The 24701-nt window shown below is 38.1% G+C and overlaps 1 protein-coding gene across 1 annotated transcript; it reads right to left on the reverse strand.

Moving 5' to 3' along the window:
* Positions 1-1601: 1601 nt before the first annotated feature.
* Positions 1602-24694, reverse strand: CIRSR (corepressor of RBPJ and splicing regulator; the record flags this gene model as incomplete). Its single annotated transcript, XM_082001408.1, has 10 exons — positions 24474-24694; positions 23521-23615; positions 22899-22972; positions 21716-21729; positions 21564-21619; positions 21148-21196; positions 20817-20934; positions 5521-5627; positions 4030-4115; positions 1602-2334 (listed from the first exon to the last, which is right to left on the reverse strand). The coding sequence occupies exons 1-10, from the start codon at positions 24543-24545 to the stop codon at positions 1602-1604; spliced, it is 1404 nt and encodes a 467-aa protein (XP_081857534.1). The 5' UTR covers positions 24546-24694.
* Between the last annotated feature and the right edge of the window lie 7 nt (positions 24695-24701).

A 24701-nucleotide genomic window follows, 5' to 3' on the forward strand; every position in this document is an offset into this window, starting at 1 on the left:
TCCTTCTTCAGGCAAAAGCCAGGTGCATTGCAGTTGACTCCCGTGCCACACACACAACCACCACACCGACCCGTAAGCAGGAGACCTTTCTCTGGAGTAGAGGCACCCTCCTGTACTTCGCGGTTACTCCTCCGACCTTTCATGCTGCATGTTCTACCGGAACGTGCCTTTTCCCCAATCACATTACTCTGCCTGTCCTCTTGTACGGCAGAGGGGTAAGAAATTCGTCACCAGCGGTTTTGTTTAGATGGTTTGTATGGGCGCTTTGGCAGCCTTCTCCCATTCTTTCTACATCAGAGCTTGCACGTGCGCGTTAACACAGGGCCTGACTCTACTGCATTGCCCACGCCCTTCAACTCCCAGCTACTTCAGTAAGAGCAACCTAATGCGAAAGCATTTACAAGGTGGTGGTGACATCCCTTAACGGCTCACCCTTTCAAACTCACTCACACAAGCTTAAAGGATAAGCCAGGTCACTTCTCCCATATATTACACTCCATGTGATACTGAAAAACTTCTGAGTGACCTTTTTAAGAGGTAGAAGTGGACTGGTAATAAAAGAAGATTTGTCCTGTGAGAAGAGGAAAAAAGCTACTTGCCAGAACACTGAGCCTTTTCACTTGTCCACTACCTAACATGCTTCCATCCGCCACCCTGAAACGGCAGAAAAGCATTTCCTTTGCAGTAAAAACTCTGAAGTGTTGCCTTGTGCCTTTGTACTGATTCATAACTCTGGAGAAGGTGGCAATTCTCACTGTTTTTAAAGACTAAGGTATTTTATTATGGAAGTTATCTTCATAACAATATGTCCAGAAAATGACAAAGAAACATTAAAAAAAAAGTTTGTTTCATGAAAACAAAAGGATTACTATTTACATTAACTTTCTACCACAAACAATGAAATAACTGAAACAGTTGAGGCAGTAAATATTCTTTCCATGTGTTGGGAGATTATTGAACAGTAACTTGACATTGTACTGACACATACCAACAGGGGTTCAAGATGTTTAGCTAGCCCTGACCAAGCTGTACACTGCAGGAGGTCAAAAAACGTTGGCTACACACTTACCTGAACTATGTATCTCTGTTGTTTTAACGTGCAAAATTGATCTCTTACAGGGAACTTCAGGAAAAATGCTTCAGTATGAAAAAACCCCACCACCATCTACAAGACAATGTTTTGATATCTGAAGCAGTGATTTTATCCAGCACTCCCTCAAATGTTTGTTATCATTTAACATATCCCAAATTACTCTCTGCTTCCCCTCACAGTTGTAGCGAAACAAACATCGCTGACAAAACCAAGAATATCACACACTGCTCTGAAATATTAAAAACCCTAAAATCAGGTCTATGAGTTGTATACATACACCTGTATACAACAGGTATTTCTCAACAAGTATATTTATACAGTAAGAAAAATACCGTAACATTTATACCTAATTTACAAATATTCCAACATTACAGAAATGATGCTGTTGGCTTTATGTAGGAAATGCTCGTTACAGAGGTTGGAAAATGAACAGCAATACATAATTGAGCCCTTGTTAAAGGTATTCATCAAAAAATGGAGACATTCTTGTTTGCACCTGTCCCCTACACTATCTATTTTTTCTTCTCTCTCTGCTTCTGCTTCTACTGCGTCTGCTCCTTTCTCTGCGTTCCACTTTACTGCACTTGTCCCCGTAGCGCTCTTTACATTTCTTCTTCTCTCTGTGCACATCTGTGCTGGGGCTTCTGGTTTCATTTTTCCTGTGCCACTCTTCACTGGGGCTTTGACTTGGACTTTTTCGTATTTGCCATTGCCTGGAGCTGCTGTGACTTGTGCAAGGGCTTCTTCTCCTGCTCCCCTCATCCATGCTTTGGCTTCTACTATCTCTCTCCTTTCTTTCAGTCTCTCTCCTGTCGGTGCTATGGTATCTGCTTTTGGACCTTCCTTCCCCCTCACAGGTGCTCCATTTGTTGTTCTCGACAGAGCTATCTTGCTTTAAAAGTCTGTACTTCTCCCTGTCTTTGTCCTTGTTACCGTGACTACTGGGGAGATCTTCATAAAGTTTTTCCCTCCTCGTCTTTGCCTTTCCTTCTGAATCGCTGCTGCTGCTGCTAGCCTCTGAAAACTTGTCTTTTTTTCTTTTCTTAGAATACATCTTCTTTTGTGCTGCTTTATCTCTGCTGTCAGTCTCGCTATCACTGCTGCTTACTGAAGTCTCACTGGAGGATGAGGAAGAGGATCTCATCTTACGTTTCTTGTGTTTACTTTTGCTTTTTTTCTTTTGCTGCTTTTTCTTCTTTCTGTCCTTCTTCTTCTTTTTCTTCTCCAGACGATCCAACTTCCTTTTATTTTGAAAACAGAAAAGTAGCGCAATCAGTTGTGTTAAGATATTCTAAATTACAAAGTCATTGTCTTTCGAAGTTCACTACTTCTGATAACCTACACAGTAAATACACTATTTTCCAGAAAAACATGTTCAATTCCTCTCCTCTTTCAGCAAAGTTATTAAACTTCTAACCTGATGCTAACCATAGTAAGAATCCTCCTGTAATCCACAGCTGCTCCCTCAACACAGGAGGAATATGATTTTTTTAATTCTTTAGTTTTAAAAAACATAAGTAAGATATGCCCATTTCGGCCTTGTAGCTAGGAATAAATACATTCAGTAGTGCTTTTTTTTTTTTTCCCCCTTATCAGTCTGCTCTGGAGACTTTGGAAAATCATTGCTGCTTTTGTTTGTGCATTTTTATAAGAGATTTTGAAAATGAAAAAATGCAATTAGCATTCACTTTCTATTAATGATGGAAATTGAGATTTTAAAGCCTATGTCTCTGAGTTCTCCAGGCAAATACTACTGATCTTTTGAATAACCTCTTCTGTTACAACTAGAAATTTACATTTTCTAGCCATAAGTACAATATTCCATCATCCACACCCATTCACTGCTATTTGACTGCTTTCACCTAATTTTTACTTTGCTTTCTGTGTTTATTCTTCTCCAAAAATTAGTGACTGAATAGTGAAACTACTTTTAGTGTATTAAAAAAAAAATCCCTTCAGACTAGTAAAATCTAAAGGACCCAAATATTTACTGAACTTCAACTTTCAAAATGTAAAGTATTAGAATTTCATCGTGTTGGGCCAGCAGAAGTTCAAACAAAATACTGTTTTAAATTTCTTAAACTACGTACCTGTTCCTTACTTAAAAGGAACATAAAATACGATGACTATTTTCAGAGAATGATTTATTATATATGCAAATACCATATGTACCTACCTACTCCTGTACATACTTAGCCATTCACCTTTCTCCCCTCCTCCCACTCCCCACGTAGAAAATGTCTTTGAACCTACAAGGCCGTTTTAACCAGCGATACCTGTATGGGATCCACCAGGCAGCAATTAGTATTTTTCATTTAAAACATTTTCAGGTAATTTCGAGAGAATGTTCCAAATTAACAGTAAGAAAGGGGAAAAAAAAAAGTAAGCCACCTGACACAGGAAATCAGTAGGACAGGAGCACAAAATGAACACCGCTCGGCTGAAGCTGCAAACGGTAAGCCCCGACCCAAGAGCCGAGGGGAGCTTGGCTAACCTTGGCCCAGGAGTGCAACCTCAGCTTCAGCTCCGCCACATGGGAGAAGGTAACAAATTTTGCCAAGTTGTAAACCAGTAAAGGAGAACATAGAATTTTTAATCCTGAAAGACGATACTGTAATCAATGAAGTGCAGAATAGTATTTTAAAATAGCAACGGACAGCATCTTCAGTGAACCAGTTATTATTATTTCAGTATCCCAGTTAAGCTGGAAACAAGCCCCAGTACAAAGGCATCACAACTAGATTAGAACAGCCAGATGAAAACAAAACAACCAGATGAAAAAAACATGCTGCATAACGCCGTTTGCAGTCAAGTGTATGTTAAACGAAGCCGATTTTCTTCTGTACTGATGGTGCTAAATTCTTCACTGGCATAGAAGAGTTACAGGGACAACCACAGAGTCAGAACTACTGGAGATACAGACCTACCACACTTACCTTAGAAGTTTCTGTTTTTGTTTGGTTGACAGTGATTTTAAAAATTCAACTTCTGGATCATCATCTCCTTCACTTGCAACAAATTCCTAGGAAAATGTGGTAAGACATTAAGTTCTTATGTATAAAAATAATCTCTTCATTCAGATTTCTGTTTTAAAAGTGATGTTTCTACGTACCTTATTTTTGCACAGGCACAAATATATTTGTATTACTACGTCAGTTTAAGACTCTTTGGAAAAAGCAGCAAACTCGCTACAAAGGGGAAAAAAACCCCACATTCTGCCTCAAAGCTGAGTAGGTGTTATGATGTGGGGGTTATACAACAGGAGTTATTAGTAACACATGAAAAAAATCATTGCTAGGGAAAGAAACATTTCTGAAACGGTTAATAAAAATGAGCCAATTTTGGAGCCCACATGATTCCCCAGGATAAGTCACTCCATTGTTATCACGCTCAAATGAATAGGTAAGGTGCTAGTCCTGCTCGAATCCAGAGTAATTTAAGCAAATTACTTTTCTGTCTCGGTTTAGTCATTAGGAAAATGGGTATTAACACATCTATCTCACTGTTGTGTTATTAGTCTTTAAATGTTCTTTAAGTGTTCTAGCAATGCAAAATACTGTAATCATATAATCTACATACAGTAACGCAATCAGCAAAGCACAGCTACTTTGAAGATCCTGAATTCTTCAAATTATGTGCATCTGGCACACTACATTTCTCCACCGTGATGTTTTTAATTTTAGCCACGCTCAGGAGGGGAAAGAAGAAATAAAGATTAAAAAGCAACAGTGCCCATATGCTGCGTTTTTCTGGGGTACACAGTTTTTTTAAATGCAAAGGTACATCCATCTGTGGAGACACAATGTACTGTCGATTCACTCAAGATGTCAAGACCAGCTGAGGACGTTGTTCCCTCTTTACTAGTGGTTTGACTATCCTGCTGTATGAACAACGGCTGTTTCATGGTGGCTCACTCAAGCAGTTTATATTAATTTTTCACTTACCGTTTTTATTAAAGCACCTCAATTAGAAACATACATTGTGCAGTCTTAAGTAAAGACAATTGAACATTTTCACTCCCAGAAATAATAGATGTAACAATAGTCAATCAAGTAAAAAAAATCTTCAGATATAGCATTCCTGGCAGTGATTATTTGTGTGTAGTTCCTCAAACTTCATCCAAAGGCTAGCACTGCATCAGAAGTATGTGGCAAAACCCCTGACCATCCCCTTTATGAAAAATTCAGTTTCTAGTCGCTCAGAGGAGGGATCTAATTTATTACATGTGGGTTTAAAAGAAGTAATTTATCATTCGCCATTCTGACTGAAACAAAGCTGAAAACAGTAAGGTTTTGGACATTTTTCTACTGGTATAGCTATTCAGCTTTCCTATGGATATGCATATTTGAAAACATTAAGTAGCAATTCACAAGCAATCACATTTAGATTTATCGACATTTTCAGCTTACTGGTAAAAAGATCATTACCTGCGACGGATCATTTGCGGTCAAGTTTCTCCCCAGTACGTTTTGTTTCAGTGCAAACCCACTGTTTCTCATCTCCGCTATTAGCTCCGAGGGGTGCATTGATGGCCCTGTTCACAAAAATCACAGTTTGAATGTATCATTTATATCTCTCTACCTTTTTTGGACTCCACAGTAGGAATTCAGTTGAAGCTTTGTTAAGTAAAATCACGGCTAAATCAACTCAATAATCTTCTGCTGAGCAAATAATCAGATATGATTTTCTAAAACAGCAGTCTGGAGATTCAGAATAGAAAATAATTGCATTTTTCTTTAAGAACAAGGGGATTCTCTTATGTAACTTTGTCATGTTGAAAACAATATATTTAGGAAAGTCTAGTAATATGCTTTTATTATAGTAAAAAAGCACAGGAAACGTAAAGAAAGCACATTAAGTAAGACTTTTAGGTGCCTCCTCTCCCTTAAAACAATGGGAAAATGCACTTCTAACATGTCATTAATAAGGCATTTTTCATAATGACACAAATGTTTGAACTTAAATGTAAAAAGTATCCATTATTAGAAACTCAATATACGTCTGGAAAATAAATAAATACCTGAAAAAATTATTTATGTCCTTACTTTTCTAGGGACCCCCAGATATCGCGGGTCTCTACACTGTTATCTCCTCAGAGATTTCTGTTTTATCAGCTTAAAAAATATGCTATATATTGCACTAGAGTAGTTTTTCGAGATTAGGCACACATTATCTTTCTTTGCAAGCACCTAAGGAGGAGTAAAATACAGGATATATTTTGGATCATTCAGACTTGACTGCATAATTTATAAACCCTGTAACTCACACTTTTGCTTTAACTAAATACCTACGATCATGAAAACCTCATGTACTTCCCGATTAGATACTTTCTCTCCACCTTAAACATACACTCTTTTGTTAGGGTCACTTTCAGTAAGTTGCCTTAGCAGTTCCTTCACTAACCTTACTGTCAATGAATTAGCACTACCGAGTAAGGTAAATCCAAATTAGAAGGAATGTAAAACAGAGCATGGAGGATGTGATTACTATTACTTCAGTAAACTAACTGTAAATGATAAGATCAGCTAGTCTTACAAAACATACCGATCCTGCTTTGTGGTTTTAAGAGTTCCTTAGTTGTGGAAATGGACAAAACTCAAATTTCTAACACAGAAAAGTATGGAAAATAAAGGGAGATTTTTGCTGTGGAAAATATATGGAAAGTAAAATAGCCCTTTCTCGAAAAAATGTCAAATTCAACTTTTTCTTAAGTTTTCCTGTATAATACACTGCTTACAGAAACAAACAGGCCTATGTGTAAAACAGGAAGGGGGAAGATAAAACTTTGAAAATGGCTTAAGGAGCCCTTGCATAATTGACTTCCTTTTCACAAGTTCCTTATTTTGCCAGGCAAAAGAATTTTCTAATGAGATACCAAGGGAAAACTATCCCTTGAGTTTACATTTTTTATTCAGTAAGGGGTTATTCTCCCCTCCACACATTTTACCAAAAGTGTTTTTTTCTTTTTATGTATTATAGTGTAAATGTAAGCTCACTGATAGTTATTGAATGTATATGGGCTCCAGTGTCTACATTTTTTTCTTATTTCAAATTTAAAACCTTGTTCTGCTTGCCCAGATCTACTCTGGCTGGAAAAGAAACCGACATTAGACAGAAACCTAAGGACAGAATTTGGTACCAGCTGACGTTTTGATTTGAAAAGGCCACATAAACCAGCCGCGCAAGTCAGGTCCAACACCCTGCATGAGGAAGCTGCGTGGAGACAAAGCGCGGAGTCACGAAGGATTTCACCATACCAAAGAACATGGGAGCAGACTGAAGCCCGGAATCCCCCTATTCCTCAAAGGCAGTAAGAACCACTGCCTAACAAAGTAACCTTCAGTGTCTCAGCACCGTACACATTTTTGCTGTGTACTGGATACCTAATTATTCTCACTTAGTGTGACTAGAGGAATACCACTTGTCCAAATCTATATAGGAGATGTGCAAAAGAACGAAGAGAGAAGCCCTAACTTTCTGCTTCCGTATGAGGACTGTGGTCAGAGGCGAGACCAGAGGGGCACGAAGGCGTATTGGCTATCGAAAGCACAGTTAAAACTTATTTTCTAGAAACAAACCTTCAGGCATTCTTTGTGCATAACACTACAAAAAAGTAAGCAAAATAATTTCCTCGTCTACATAAAAGTTTATAATGAACGCACAGTACTATCAATTTTTGTACATTTGTGCCTAACGGACATCAGTTGTGCTGTAACGCACAGATTCATACAAGTGAACACAAGACTGTCAGAGCGGCTGCTCCAGCTAGGATCCAAAGCAAAACCACACGCAAACTTTTGAGTTAGCTTCCATATGCTTTTTAGAGGTGACACCAGCACTAGTTTTAAAAAACAAAAACACAGGTAAGCTTAGAAGTAAAGCAAGCTAGGCTAAAAATAAATTTATACAAGTTCTGTTTCCTTGTTTATTAATTACATGAAGGAGACATCCATCTACAATTTTTTAGTCCCGGCACGGTATTATCGTGACAAGGACAGTTAACATATCACTGTCATTCCTGTTTTGTGGACGCATACAAGTTACACCAAATGTACCAACAGCACCTTGAGACTGAAGTGGTTTATGAAATAAATATATTTCTGTTTTGGTCTCTCTTTAATTGTGAGGGAGACAGTAATTTAGGTTCAGCCTAGCTTGTGAGGAGACGCAAGAGTCTCCACGAACCTTTATTACATGCATTATTTTTACCATAAATAAAGGTTTTAGAAAACACTAGGAAAAGAGATTCAGAAAATAAACCAACCCCCTAAATGAAAGTAGAGTCAAAACACAGTCCTATTTCACAACTGTTCTGTGCGCAGACCCCAGCCAGGCACGACACAAGCATGCTGTCCACCATGGAGGACTCTCTTGCAGCATGTGATCTTTGCAGTTTAAAAAACGTTAACATTTTTGAGGACAAGACAGGCAAACCTCCTTGCACTTTTTTTCTGAACAGCTGATGTGACTGATCTTCTCAGAAGTGCTGCTGCTCAACGACAGCAAGACTGCATCGCTACCTTTGTTCAGGTAGCAATGCTAGACCACAGTAGGGAGAAAACAGTATCTCATCTGAGAAGTCTAAAGAGACGGTTTTCTACCTATTTACAAGTCCAGGCTGAGAAGTTCAATTAAGATATTATATCTGACAACGGCTGCACAGCTTTATAGAAAACCTCTATTACTATCTACTTTCTGCAACGCAACAACAAGAATCAAGAAAATTTTTAGTCTCACGATTAAACACCTTTGCTTGGAATCAAAGGAATCAAATGCTTGGTGACTTTCTTTTTTCATCCATGCCTCAACAGACTGCTTTTGACTTATATTTTAATGATTTGATAAGCATATCTGATTTTCTTTGAAATATCAGTGACAGTTTGAGGTCTCCCAGGATTCCTGGGCACAGCTATTTTATGCGACAGCATTGAGGGTTGTAACACACTTTTTGGGCTGCTTCTTCACACAGTCTTAAAAGATGTAGATGCCTAAATGCGTGAGCAAACAATCACATTCCCATTTCCATAATATAAAATTAAGTAGGGGATTTCTCCTGGCTAATACAAATGAGGGAGACAAAAACTTTAAAAGAAACCCCAAACACTGAACCTCACTTAACAGAGGTTTGAGAAACTCAACTTCTCAGACATGTCCTTAGCTTCCTTATTCAGGATCCAAAGTTTAAACCTTGGAGCCACCAGGCCCCCCATAAGGGCCTCTTCCTTTGTCTGGAGTGAATTGATTGTGGAGTCCCACCTGTTGGAGACACAACTATGCCCACTGTGATCAAACTTGGTTTGCCTGGTAAAGCCAAAGACAGGCTGAAAAGATTTACGTCTTTGGCTATGACTACACTTAATGTCACCACCCTCCAAGATCTTCAGACAAAATGGTACTAAATATACCCATAGCCATATATCTTCATCTGGTTAAGTTCCAATTAAGTCATCAACTGTAAAACAGATGGCAAGATTGACCTAAGAGGCTCTCAGTTGGCTAAGATCTTGGCAACAGATGTTAGCCAAGTATTCTTGAACAGCACACATCAACTTGCAAAAAATCTCTCCTACATGAGGCATAGAAAAGTACTTTGTGTACTATGAAAACTGATGTCCTCATACATGCATTCCTCATGGACTTGGGAGACAGCCTGCGAAGAAGCTACCTGCAAGATCTCATGCAGCTGAAAACATCTAGAAGTGACATTATGCCATGAGTTGACAGAACGTTAGATATAGGAATCCTGTAAAAATAGCTGACTGCTACAACTTCTAACAACTAGTCTCTCAACATTCATCCATCAGCAAACTAAAAATAAGTTCAAAGTTACAATGTTTCATCATCTGTTTCTTATTCTTTCTGAAACAAGTCAAACACAGTACCTTGCTAAAAATAGGTGAATATGACTGTCAAGCTTATTTTCTGGAATTTACATTTTCATAGGAAAAAAAAGAAAAGCAGAAAACCTTTAAAACTTTTCCAGATGACACTTGTTTTAAACTAAAACATTTATCTTCTTTAAAATTAATTCATAGACTCAGAAAAGCTTTTTATCATATAGTGGAATTAATTGCGTGCTGATATCATACTTATTTTTGTGCATTAAGACAACTGACAACTTGTTAAGCTTTCTACAGCTACTTAAAATTATCTGAAGGTCTTGCACAAAAGAGGCTCCGAAGTTAAAGGCCCACTAAATGATTTAAAAAATATTTTTCCATGGTCTTTATAATTCTCAAGAAATAGTGTTGTCAAGCAAATAGACTACGGTTTCTTCCCGTTTCTTACTTCCCACATAAATTCTTACTGCATTAAATCTCTCTGTTATCTTCTGTTTAAGATACTATTTAAGGAAAAAAATCCAGGTAGCTCAGTTGACTCAAAGAGCTGGGGCACAAAATCTGGAAACTCAAACCATTCAATGAAGCGTGAAAAGGATTTTAGTCTTCACAAAGTACAACCTGAGTGCAACCTTAGCTTGACAGCTGTTGGTGCATCTTTATAATATTCACACAATTAAATAAAAAGCTGTAAGTAGAATTTTTCTGAAGCCTATATGAGCCAATTATACCGGCTCGCAGAAGGATATCGTACTAGGATTTCTACAACATACTGTCAATTTGCTTTTTTATAACAAACAGTGCTCCAATTTCTTATCACACTTAAACTGAGGTCAGTTTAACAGAATCAATTCTGCTTCTATTAAACAACCAGGGGGGGAAATGCGATTCTGGATTTCAGTTAGTTAAACGGCTCGCTTACAGCAAGCTCTGCAAGCTCCTGTAAGCTCTCGGAAACAAGAGAAACCTATAGCTGCAATTCACTTTTGATTCAGTGTTGTACTTCCCCAAGGTACAAATGCAGAGTGTATGTAACACTCCGCTGCTGCCAGAATGTTTCCTCTAAGAGGCATGGGCACAGGACTCCTCTTAGGAGAACAATGCTGGCTGTAACACACCATCTAGGAAGCCTCCATTAAAATGTCTACAGCACATTTTTCAAATTAGCCAATATTGGAGAACAGCATGCTAAAACCTCTTTTCATAACAACTGTGATTAAATATCACTTTTTCTACAACTGTTTCAGTGGCAGTAAGAACAGACCATAAAGTTATGATTGCCAGTATCACCAAAACCAGCAGTTTTACTTCTATCTACTCATGATGCACAGTCTTGGCAGTATCTGCTCAATTTATTGATAAAAGCTTTTGCTGCTGTCACCGGTGCAGATGAGCAAACTGAATTATGCTTTGCAATCAATTAAGTTTTACATGGATTTTTATTGTGGAAAAGCAAAGAGATAAGAAGCAGCAATAGTATAACCACTATTGCCCACCTGTGGCGGGGGAAATGACAGTAACCAGCTGTACTTAGTGGCTGCAGTTATGAAATGGACTACTCAGTAAAAAAGTTACTGAAAAATGCAGTAGATTCTTCATGGTGTCATTTTAATTACAACTTTTCTACCTTTATTTTAACTAACGCTCATTTTGTGTATCATCAAAACAGATTATTTAGAATAAGGCTTTTCTAGAGCTTCCCATTCCTGAGAATGTGTTCTGGTGTGGGACATCTTTTAGTTTACAGATGTGATCATTTTAATCTAAAAATGTCACCATTATCATACCACCAGACTTCTCCTGACCTGGCAATAGAGAGAGAATTTACATGAACATAAATATAAACAAAGCACACTGGCATATCTGCTACCAATTTGTCAGTATATGTCACACTCCATATATTCCACTCTAAGATGTTTAAAAGTTAATTTATGAATCAAAGACAAGATACTTTCAAGGTTTATCCTTCATTACTACATAATTTTTGTTAACAAAGTAGACCTAAAGCATAGTCTACATTCTTCTGTCTTATATGCGTCTTGGACAACATGAGGTCCTAACTCTTCCGAACTGAAATTTGATTTTCTAAGTAACAGCGAACGCTGCCGCCTTTGGGTGGTAGCAAAGGCATAACATACGATACAAGGCTTTTTAGGTTTTGCTTTAGAAGGGCAACTAAAATTAGCATAGACAGTTTTGTCAATACATCCATATACTTTTTTTGTGCCCTCCACAGAGTTTTGTATGTTTTTTTTTTCATATGGCTTAAAAGGAAATTGAAGAAAAATGGAAAAAAATTACAGACTGAGCCTAATCACACTGTATTGTCTGCGAACTTTTATTGAGGTTGTGACAGAGATAAGAGTAGTCACTTCTTTATCTAAAGGACAAAGAGCTAGTATCAAAATTATGTGATCATGATCCTGGTCATGAAGAACGTAGCAAATTTATGCGGCCTCCACTAATTCAGAATTGATCATTTTTTACTGATAATTTTTCCATCTATTTCACAGATGGCTGCACTCAGACCATATTTACACTTCAAAGCAACTGCTGCAGTTGGCATTGAGAGAAATCAATGAATAAAAAACCTCTGGCTTTTAATTAGCTCTTCTTCAGAGGTCTGAAGTTTAACTGAATTTAACACTTTAGCACATAATTTTAATATAATTTGCCATGCTTTGTCATAGTGTATTTCAGAGAAACCTGAGTTTCCTTTTCACTTTTTTTGAGTAGTAAAAACCATTTAACTTTATGAAACTGCTATAGGAATCCATATTTATTGCTTAAATGCCAAGCACAGACTTCTTCTAGAAATTTGGTTTTTATGCATTCAGACCACATATAGAGGCTTCTGAAACCTAAATGGAGAATTATTTTAAAATGTGACAGTTCTTAAACTACATGAAGATTTAATTAAGGTTCTTGCTGTTCACAATCAAAGATCTCAGCTGCAGATCATAAAGGAAGGTTTCATACACTGTATGTTCTATAGGTGACCATTTATACAAATATTCACAGTTAACATTCAAATACATTTTCTTTGTTGTTATAGAGTCAAGAGAACACCTAAATAAATTCCTGCATTCCTAATACAATGCAGATTTTTATCTGTTGGGAAACAAAAAAGTACCATATTTGTCACCATAAAAACACAGTGAGATGTAGACATAAAATAGACATAGATTTCCTTTGTTGCTGTCTCCATATGACTGATAATTTCAATGATTACTACAGAAAGGAATTTCACCCAAAAGCTAAACACATGACATGACAGACTGATGGAAACAACAATCACAGTTAGTTTAGGGGCACACCCAGGCAATGAGAAGGGAGGGCACAAACTCTAGGAGCTGATAATGAGTTTTTAGAAGGCTGCATTTGCATAGGCATAGGTAGAATTTCTTTATCTTGGTAGACTATAAGACAGATACATACACATGTTGTTCAATTACACTTCTGCCATTATTTGCCCAAATTTTCCACAGCATGTTAATCACTTCACACTGCTCACCCTCTTCCCGGTAATTTCACTGGACAGATCATATACGGAGCCAGTCGTCCGTAAAACTTTCAAAGTAGTCCATAGCAGAGAAGGATGCCCAGCACTCTCCAGGCTTAGGTTTCACAGGCCAAGAGCATAGGAACGTTTTTAATCTCAGCATCCCACTTCTTCTAACTACACCATTCATAAAATTACCTCCCCATTTGAGACACTGACCTTATTTCATAAGATAGCAATACCTTTCTCCAAGATAGCAATACCTTTCTGCATAAAACAGTAAAAGATTCCTAGCAGGTTATTTGTTCTAAAAAACATACAAAAAAAGTTGTAAGCATTTAAGCTTTCACAGATTTTTAGCAAACCCTCCCACCTCAACCCTCATGGAGCAAGATAGATTGCTTGCAGGATTAAAAAAAAAAAAAAAAAAAAAAAAGGAGAGGTATTTAGTTTGTCATAACCTCACCTGACCAAGAAAATTGCAGACATTTTTGAAGTGAAATAACATTATTACATCGAAACATTTTGCACAGAAAACCTACTAATCTCTGTTCTAATAAAGTCAAAGGCTTTTCAGGCTTCACAAAAAAAGCACCAAAAAGCACAAAAAAAATCAACAGATGTTGCTGGTTCGTGATAAAAAAAAAAGCATTGTAAAAACAGGCAAACTTTTAGATGCTAGTGACCTGGGGTTTTTGCTGGTATATATATTTTATACATGCATTTATACACAGTGGCACATAAAGTCAGAACCACAACTGATATTTTCATCTCGTCTGAACTTTGAAAGTTAAGATTTTATCAGTAAAAACCCCTGTAAATCAGTCTAGCCCAAAGAAGCATTCTGATTGCCTAATTTAGCTTTGTAAAGGAGAAGTAAATCTTATAACTTGGTATCTGTAAGCCTCACAGCTGGAACATTCTAACACTACTTTGCCGTTTCCAGTGATCAAAGTAAGGTACTTTGTATCTAAAACTAAGAATTTCATAATGGAAATAATGCAACACCGGGGGGTGCAGTTATCATGAAATAATTACACTCCTGGGAGATTACAGACAAGGCTGTACCCCAGGGGAGTGATTATCCCATGATAACCACATCCACTGAAATTGCCTTATTGCAAAAATAATCTCTATTCACTGGTGAGATATTATTCAATAGGCGCTTTTTAAATAGTAAGATTATTATTTTTTTTTTTATGAATTACCAGCTAGATTACTAAAATGGTCCCAGAAGCAGAATAACCGAGCCACCATGCCTAAGTTAAGGTACTGACTGTAATTATTTTTGTTTGCACTGCAGTGTATGTCAGATCTTGAAAGACAGCAGTCCGTTCTCACAGAACACAGTTCTGTGCCATAGACACGCTTTCGCCCTGCAGCAGCTCCACCAGGGTAAACTGAATTCCATGACTGGTCTTTGCATAAAAGGTATTCAACATTGAATCCAAACCAGTAACTGTCAATCAGTTCATGTGCAAAGAGTAAGATTAAAATGCAGTCTTCACATAAGACAAGTATCCTTCTGCTGAAACAAGAGAATCACAGCTTATAGAATTTATGGGAAGGAAATAGTCTATTTTAGTGGTTATTTTATGATGTGAAAAAAAAAATGTACATAGGCAATCAATAGCCCTTCTTTTTCCTCACAGATAAACAGAGCAAGAACCTTAGATAATGCAACTAAATCAGACATAGGAGTTTCATTTTCATTCATTTTAACTCAAACATTTCCTCTCAGGCTGAAAAAATAGTCTGAGTCCAAATAACACATTTTGTTTTCCTCTCTTTCTGAAGGAGGAAAAAATTAGAACAAAACACAAACTGAATTTGTATCAAGTGCTCTCGAATATTTTCTTTCTGTGTTGAGATATGTCATTTATATGGTGTCAAAGGAAATAATAATAATGACAATTAAAAGTCAAGTATCTCCAATATCTGAAGAATAAAGCAGGATTTTTTTTTAAGCATCTTCTAATAGCTGACTACTCTGGAAAATTTCTGTCAACAAAATACCAAGAAATACTGCAATGTAACACCTTTGCTTTTTGGTGGAACACAGTATGAAGCACTAATTCACTGTTCTGTTCATGAGCTATTTCTTTCCCTTTAGCATGACCTACTCATCTGGATAAAACAGTTTCTGCATTACTTAAACTTTTTTTTTCATTCAAATAAGGAGTCTAAATCCTGCTGAAACTCATTGATTTGGGCATTTTACAAAAAATACATTACTCCCTGAGCTTTCATTAAATTGAAGTCACCATTCAAGATGTTTTTGGAGGAAGAAAGGGAAGGATGGGGAAAGGCTGCTCTTGCTGACTTTAAGTCAATAATTTGGTTATCCTAATAAAACAGGTTTTTCACTCTCATTTTCCGTCAAAAGCTTTTGCTTTTGATCAAAGAGAAAGATTAAAATGTCCGTCCAATTAGGTAAGTGCCAATCCTTTACACATGCATAAAGATTTGTCAGCAGTACTATGGTTACCGCGGTTTGTACTGGTTTTGGCTGGGACAGATTTTCTTCATAGCAGCTTGTATGGGGCTATGCTTTGGGTTTGTGACCAGTGCTGATAACACAGGGATGTTTTAGTTATTGCTGATCAGTGGTTGCACAGTATCAAGGCCTTTTGTGCTTCTCACACTGCCCCGACTGCAAGCAGGCTGGGCGTGTGTAAGAACTGTGAGGGTACACGGCTGGGACAGCTGAGCTCAGGCTGGCCAAAGGGACGTTCCATACCATACGACGTCATGCTCAGCATAGAAAGCTGGGGAAAGAAGGAAGAAGGAGGGGACCTTCAGAGTTATGGCGTTTGTTTTCCCAAGTAACCATTATGCATGAGAGCCCTGCTTTCCCAGAGATGGTTGAACACCTGCCTGCCCATGGGAAGTGGTGAAGGAATGCCTTGTGTGCGCGGCTTTTGCTTTACCTGTTAGACTGTCTTTATCTCAACCCAAGAGTTTGCTCATTTTTACCCTTCCGATTCTCTCCCCCATCTCAATGATGGGGAGTGAGCGAGCGGATATGTGGGGCTGAGCTGCCTACCTGGGCTAAACCACGCCGCTTCCTTTCTAGTTTAATTAATTCTGTTCACTAATGTTCCTGAGAGCAGTTACCCTTCTTCACCAGTTAAAGACTTCAAAGTTATTACATGATTGAATTCAGTCATGAGTCTTATTAGTATATAATAAACTTCTCCTGTGGTTCCTAAACTTGTATGTATGAGAGTTTCTACCATTACTGTTCTGTGGGTAGAAACACATTTGGGTAAAAGCATGAAGACAGCAGTGAACAACACAGCTACCTGTTCTCCTGTGTAAGAGTGCTTCTCTCAAGCAGAGGAACAACACGGTTCAGAAGAACAAGGCCTGTTAAAAGTCTCCTACAGGGAAGCCAGACCATTTCTTAAAAGCTACTTCTGCAGAAATTAGTGATGCCCATGTCCTTACAATATCAGATTCAGAACCATGAGACCAAGGGTTCCCAAGCACTGATTGCTTTGAGATTCGTTACCAGCCAGGATGCTTTGTGTACACGGACTAGCATCTTCCAACACTGTGCCAATGCATAGTGCACTCTAAAAAGAGAGGATATTTTCAAAGTTGGAAGAATCCTAACCTAAATTTAGGTGGTGTAACTACCACACACTGCCTAGAAAAGCCTATTCAGTTCAGTTTGCAAGAAAAGGATGCAAGATCATCTTTTATTAACGTGAGAAGACTATAAATCAGAGGAAATAAAGTGCCACCAAGTAAATAACTTCAAAGCAACAGAGCTCTTTTCAAAGACTTTATAAAAAAATTCCAAAGATTTGCTCTTTTTAAAAAAAAGTTTCAATGATTTATAGTCTACTTTTCATCCTTCTAATACAACTGATTTCATAAATTAATTGGAGTCCTGGTATATTGACTATTGTACTAGAATTTTATTCTAGTTTCACCTTTATTTCTTATTACATCTGTATTTCCCAGATGTACCTTTCATTTATGAGACAATATTTATGTTTCAATTTCCTGACACACAAGCTAGGAACAAGCATTCAAAGATGACTTCCTACATCCGGAATTACTTTCTGACCTTTAAAATAATTGTATGTTCTAATAATTTAGGCCAACATTTTTCAGCTCTTTCTTGAGATATTTTTACACATTTACACACATTTACATATTTTTACACATTTAGTTATTAAAAAAATCAAATAAATTAAATACACATTCCAGATTTGCTGTATACTATAAGCGATCACTCCCTATCCTTCATATCCCCATTCGTTCTCTTCAGAGACACATATTTTCTTCTACATTCTAGAAATGAAGAGACAGCTTCTGACAGTTCAGACCTCAGAAGCCAAAAGGTTTTCTACTTTTTTTCAGTGCTGACAATGATAATATATGAAAGTTCTGGACTATTTTCACGTTTTTTACCAGTTTCCTAAGCATGAGGAGACACTTATTTGTGACACATGGCAGAGGGGTGTGGGGGAAGGTGGGAAACGATTCAAGTGCTTTTTTTTTTTTTTTTTTTAAACATCATCATCAGCTCATGAAACACAGAAAGCTTTCACAAAGATGGTATCATAAAAGATCCTGGTCCCTTACAAAGTAGTATTTTCTGCAGTTCTAGCCAATCTAAATAAAAACAGCGTGGCAACAGAAATTTTTGCAGTACTATAAAATAATCAGAAAATAATTAAGAGTTTAGTCTGGAGATATAAAAGCTGCTTAGGAGTGCATGCAGTTACTGATAAAAAGAAGTAGGAAGAAGCAGAGCTTGAGGAGATGCGTTGTACAGAGGAACAGACGAAGGTTCTTAGAGGTAGATACCAATCCAGCATTAGGGCTAGTAAGGAAGCATTAAGCAGAACTAATGAGAGGAAATTAAGAGCAATAAAGAGAAATGGTCAAGACAAGATTATATTGTTGGGGGGTGTTGATCAGAACATGATAAGAGTTTGTCTTTTAAACATCACAGTATCTTGTTAGGAAATGTAAAACCACTGTTGTACTCTCAGTGTAGGTTAATTTTACAAAGCTAACTGCAGATCTGTAGCACTGTAACAACTGGGTAGAACTCTCAGCATTGCAAAGATAATTACTTACTCCCACTCCAGACAGCAGAGGACTGGTGTCAGGGTTTAGTTAAAAAATTATCAGTTGGGGTTTTTTTTTGGTTTGTTTGTTTGGGTTTTTTTTTAAATGTGCGATGTAAGCTTTAACACGCCACGTGGACGCATTATGAGGTTTAAGAGAATCAGTGAATTCAACAACTTGTGTCGTCACTTAACTGTAGGGCTTCATTTACATACACGGAATTTCCATAAGTTGTCAAAGGAGCATAAGCTAGCTTGTTATTAAATCAGATGAAGTTTTAGAAAATTTGATGAAAGGATTGTATTCCTGAGGTTAGAACTAGCAGACAACCTTTTATCTGATGATCTAATTAATGATATTACCACTTCCTATAAGCCTTGTATCTGCTATTAAATCAAGAACTTAAAATTGTTTTAAACCTTACCTACAGTGTTTTTACATACAGTTTCCCCAAAAGAAAAAGCAAATAGCAGTATCATTACAGCTGACTATTCAAATCCAAGAACAGCGTCTTACAAATTATATATACAAACCCTGATCTGTCACCCACCCCTACTCCCTGAAATCCTTTCTCAGCCTATAGAAAAGTCTGTGCTCAGCATAGCACACTGTCTTCCAACTTCCAGAGTTGAAAAGTCTGTGCTCAGCATAGCACACTGTCTTCCAACTTCCAGAGTTGAAAATGAGAGGGCATTGGCACAGTCTGAGAACATCTAAGTAGTTTTACAGCGCTTTCCTTCATGCAAAATTCACCATATGTGATAAATCCCCCTTTTTCGGCGTAGAAAGATGGTTTGGAAACCTACTCGGAGAACATCTCTCTGACTAGGAAACACCCACAGCAGTCAAACATTGCCTACACCTAGATAGTTAGTTTAGTTAGATTTGAAACAAGCAGTTAGTCTTATACTGACACTGCAAAGTGTTCACATTACCCTGTTATGAATAAGGAGTCCATTTTCAAGTTTGTGCAGGCATTTACAAATACTTTCTGCTTCCCAGCCAAACTCCTAAAATTTACACACATCATTTGAAGTGGGCGGGGGGGGAGGAAGCAAGTGCACTTTTTTATGCACAGAAGCACATCTGACATGTACAAGCTGCACAATATAATTCTACCACCACCAAACGCTCCAAGCACAATTTCTTCTAAGGTAAGAATGAGGCAAGAAAATTATGTAACGCTATATATAGCCTACTGAATAGAAAGGCTGAAAATGTCAACTACAGGGTGGTACAATGGTATCATCATCAGACAGGGCCTAAAAGCAGAGGAGTGTAAGAGACACTATTTCCTTTAACTTAAGTCTTCCAGGCCTCATCTCAATGAAATGACATATTTAGGTGATCTAATTCTGAACAGTAAGATATTGTTGGTAGGCTAAATATACAATAAAACTAAAAGCTACTTCGTAAAATAGAAAAGCTGAGGAAAGACAGAAGAAAACCAGATATTACTAAGTGTGCAGTTGTAATGGCGTCCCTGCAAAATTGAATACACAGTACATGATCTTAAAGCACAGTACGGCAAGTCTGAAGACTCACCCATGTTACCAGGTGTTTCTTTAACATGACACAATCTTAAGAATCTTAAGAGTGTTACAAACTTGGATCAACTTACAGAAAACAAAGTATTGTAGACAAGACGTTATTCAATTTGAATGTTTATATTCACTTCTTTAAACCTCATCTAACACTAAATGCTGTTTAACTTCAAGTAACAGGAAAGCCAATAGAGTTGAAAAAATGTAGTTCAGGAAGCAACAAGAAGGCAGCTGAAAGGAAACCAGGCATTTGGAAATCTAGGTTTCAATTGCTTTTCCACTTAAAGAAGCACAGCTACACCTATACTATATATAAAAAATCCAAACCGTTCCTTTTTTCCAAGTGATTAACAAACATATACTGACACATTCCAGCTTTTCCAAGCAGTTGGCCTGAATCTGAACTGGGACAGTCCTTGACAATCCATTAATTTTTTTTGGAGACACAAATATTGTCATTCTGATGTAAACACTCTCATTGCAGTTTCTGAATTTTTGCCACAGATAGAATCAAAGCAACAGTCATGATGGAATCTTTATTAAATGCATAACTAATTAAAAAGCTTAGGTCCCTGCTATTCGAAAACATTAACTTTATATTGTGGATTCTACATTTGGAATAAAGAAGCTTTTTCCCCGATTCATCAACTCTTTGAAATATGATCAACTTAAACCTTCTAAAACTAAACCTGATGAGTTCGCCCAAAATTTTTAACCAGTACCTTTAAAAGACTTTCACTGCCTACCTGAACCATCACTGGAGACTGAACTCGCGTTAATTCCAGAAAGGCCAAATAAGGGACATTCTCGATCAGTGTTTACATGACCCCACTTGTGACATTTAATACATCTCACATTCCGCACCTAAAAAGAAAAAAAAAAAAAAAGACGGCATAATTTAGTTAGCAATACAGCTTAGCATTGACAGAAATGTCTATGTTATTAGGCATAAGAGAAGCTTTTAAACTCACTCAGAAACAGATGATAAAATTAAGAGAGTCCATGTGAATGTTCTGCAGTTAGATAATATTTGAAATATACCCAAGACATCCACAGAGTGAAATTTATGTAACTTGCCTGGATACCAAATGGCTGATCTCTGATATTCATATCATCCTTAGCATATCTGTTAAACAAACACAAAAGAAAACAAGTACTCAATTCACTTCTTTTTTAAAACCATCATATACAAAACTACCTTTTATTGTTAAGTGTGTATCCATTTCAGAGATATCCTTCTTGTAAATATTAGTTTTAATGTATTTTAAAGTATAGATGTAAAATTGAAACAAAACCTAAGCTGATCCAGGAAATACTTCCAGGTTTACAGGTTTTACCAATTAACTGCCAGGACATGACAGGATTACACAAGTGACCTGCTCAAAAATAAAACTGGGAACAAAAAGGAAAGGGGGGGTGGGGGGGCGGGAAGACAGGATATGAAAAGGTAAGTAAGAAGGAAAAAAAATTCTGATAAAATCCAGACATCTTACTTTTCGCGAGGAGCGACTTTTTGCCATTCAAATTTGTATTCAGTCTCTCCTTCTTGCTATAAAACAGAAAACATGGTAAGTTTGAAATTTATTTATTTTTAATATATTTTAAATAAGTAGGAAGAAAACAAAAAAATGATGCAATGAAATACCTCTTTAGTTTCCTCTTTGAATTTTCAGAGACCATGGAAAGAAAAGAAAAGAAATACATGTAAAATGCAACTTGGTGTCTAAGCTGGAGACAAAACATTTTATGGTTTATACTAATATAATAGTGCAAATACTCAGCAACTTTATTTAAGTAGAGCATGCTTATAAACAATCAGCCTCTAATATATGGTTACAAATCCTGTAAAACCAGAATCATCTTGTAAAACTATATTGATTTGGTAGACAAATACAAAAAACTAAACTTTCTTTTTCAAAAGTAGCGACCATACTTAATCTTAAAATCTTAAAAAATACTTTTTTAGCAAACATCACTAAAGTTGCATTTACTCTAAGCTTAAGGGATTACTTTAAGAGCTTTTAAAGTAAAATAAGTCCAAAATTTGCTCTACAAGAATGAACCCATCTAAGCATTTCCAAGGGTTTCTGTGCAAATGGGAAAGATGCATTTCAAAGGGAACATGTTTTATTTTAAAGGGAATACGTTTTCTTAGATCTGCATTTACATTCAGATTTTGCTAAAATTAAGTGACTGATACGAGTATCCACCAGGTACTTAGTAACTTCTGTTTATGAATCTGCTAAATACGGTCATAGTCAGACCCAGCAGAGTCAGGTCAGCCAGCACTTTTGACTACAGAATGTCAGCATTTATTATTTATAAAACTTCCACTAATTAGCTTCTTGCCTTGGTACTTCCTATGCTTGGCATGCATCAAGCTGAATTACGGGCAGAACTTTTAAGCAAAAGCGACCCCTGCTATTTCTAAAAAGGAGAGTAGGCCAAAATACAGGTTTGTGTTACCAGACTCATCGCCTTGGCAAGGTCTAGTCCTCCTCACCCAATGGCTTTATAATTAGCTAAAGAAACAACTTTGGTCAAGGACTGAATTTCTGCTGTTGCCAGGAAAGACATTTTATCTGTTTTTTCCCTTCACATTGAACTGTTGCTTAAAAAAACCCCAACCACTCTCAGTTTGAAAGAAATTATTGAGAGATCAAAATTTTTTACATACTACATGTGTCTGCATATTCCCACAGGAAGAACTAAGAAGTGTACCTTCTAGCATTACCTCATTATTTTAAAATAAAAAGACGTTGTGCTTATTTCTTTAAGGTTTTTTAGCTTTGCAGTACTGTCTGCTCACAATCAGGAAACTGCAGTACCTTTCTTTGCTCCAGGTGGGGCCTCGTACATGAAATTAAGACCATTCTTCACACGCTCATCACCCATAAGCAATCTAAATAAAAGGGACAGAGTTTGGAGTGTTACACACAAAACAGTCACATTCATATTAATTATAAGGAAAAAAAAAAGAAAGTAATGTGCAGCAGGGAAATTGTTACAATAACTGGCAGTTTTCCATTTGTCAATTTGAGTAACAAAAGCTGAGCACCAAAAAACCTGAGAGACCAGTCAATACTTTGGCACACTCCACCGCGTACCAAAACCCACACATGTCAATCACAACTGAAACGTAACTCTGTGTCCACAGAATTATGAGAGACAGATTTCTGTGTGACCCAAATACACTGCTATACAAGGCTACCTGCTGTTCTGTGCAACGTTAACATATTTTGAAGTGAATCAGAAGACGCACACAAGCCACTTAAAAGAAGTTCTTGTGACCTCCGCTTAATCAGACATCAATTTACGAGTCACTGTCCTCTCCTACTACTTCGGTCAACGGGAGACAGTATTTCAAATAAGTCACAATGGTATGTCCTTCACTGCCATGAAAACAACGAGACAGTAGGAAGAAGTGTGTGAACTTATGCCAATTCTCACCTATTATCATAGGATTCCTGTTCTTTCAGATACTGTTGCATTAATTCTTCTTGTTTCTTCTTATCATATGATATTTTCTGTTCTGCCATCCATACCTGATAAAACAAGTAAGTTTCTACTTTAAACAAATACAAAACCTACCACAAAACACATTAATATATAAATACTTAACAGGCTTAGGCTATTGAAAATACTTAGCAAGGGAAAATTCCCGTTCTAATCACATCAAGTTAGTTATTTTCATCCAGAGTTTTAACAAATGAACTTCACACAAACAACATTTTTGACAGGCTGCAACTCTTCAACATTCTTCAACCTCGAAGAATTGAAAAGACATGGGTAAATTTAATAAAGCAGGGGGAAAAGCAGGCTCAGAAAACACCCTGGGTGTGCCACTGTCTTCCCCACACCGGCACTTTCTGACCGAAGTCTCACCCGACCCCAAATCCCAGGTCCTCTCCGGAGCTCCTGGAACGGCACAGCTCTGGGGAAAAAAGACCTGAGAGCAGGTCAAGGCAGGCGCGAAACACCGGGAAAACACGGGCACCCCGTGACAGGTGGGGGTTTCCCTGGACGGTGTATAGTGTCAAACAGACGCTATTTACCCAGAGAACCAGGGGTTGAAGAGCTGGAGCCAGGAAAAGGCGAGAGTTATACGCACCGGGGAGCGGGTAAACCTGAAGCTTCACGTGTTTCTTAATTTTTTTTTTTCTGACTCTTCCTCTCCCCTTGCCCCAACCCCAGTCCCACCCGAGGAAGGCCGACACGCCCTCCTCGTGCCGCCGCGGGGCCGGGGGCCCGTCGCACGCCTGGGACACCACACCGCCCGGCCCGGCCCAGCCCCCCAGGCCCCCTCGGTGCGCGGCTGACGCGGCCTGACCGACCGGCCGGTCGAGGGGCCCCGGCGCCTCACCCCCGGCAAGGGCCGCAGGGGCTCCCGCGCCCCCCCTCACCTTTTTGATGTTGGACTTGGAGGCGGGGTGAAAGTCCTTCTTGCACATGAAGTTGGCGAACGACTTCCCCATGGCGGCGGCGGCGGCGGCGGCGGAGCCACCGGCCCCCCTCGCTGACACGGGCCCTCGGCCGGCTGCCTCCGCCGGGCCTTCCGGGTCAGCGGGCGGGCCTTCCGCGCCGCCGCTCAGCCCCGCCCCGCCGCCGAGCCCCGAGGAACGGCCGACGCC

Source organism: Phaethon aethereus (genome assembly GCF_964289735.1).
Source record: "Phaethon aethereus genome assembly, chromosome: 6".
NCBI classification, from domain to species: Eukaryota; Metazoa; Chordata; class Aves; order Phaethontiformes; family Phaethontidae; genus Phaethon; species Phaethon aethereus.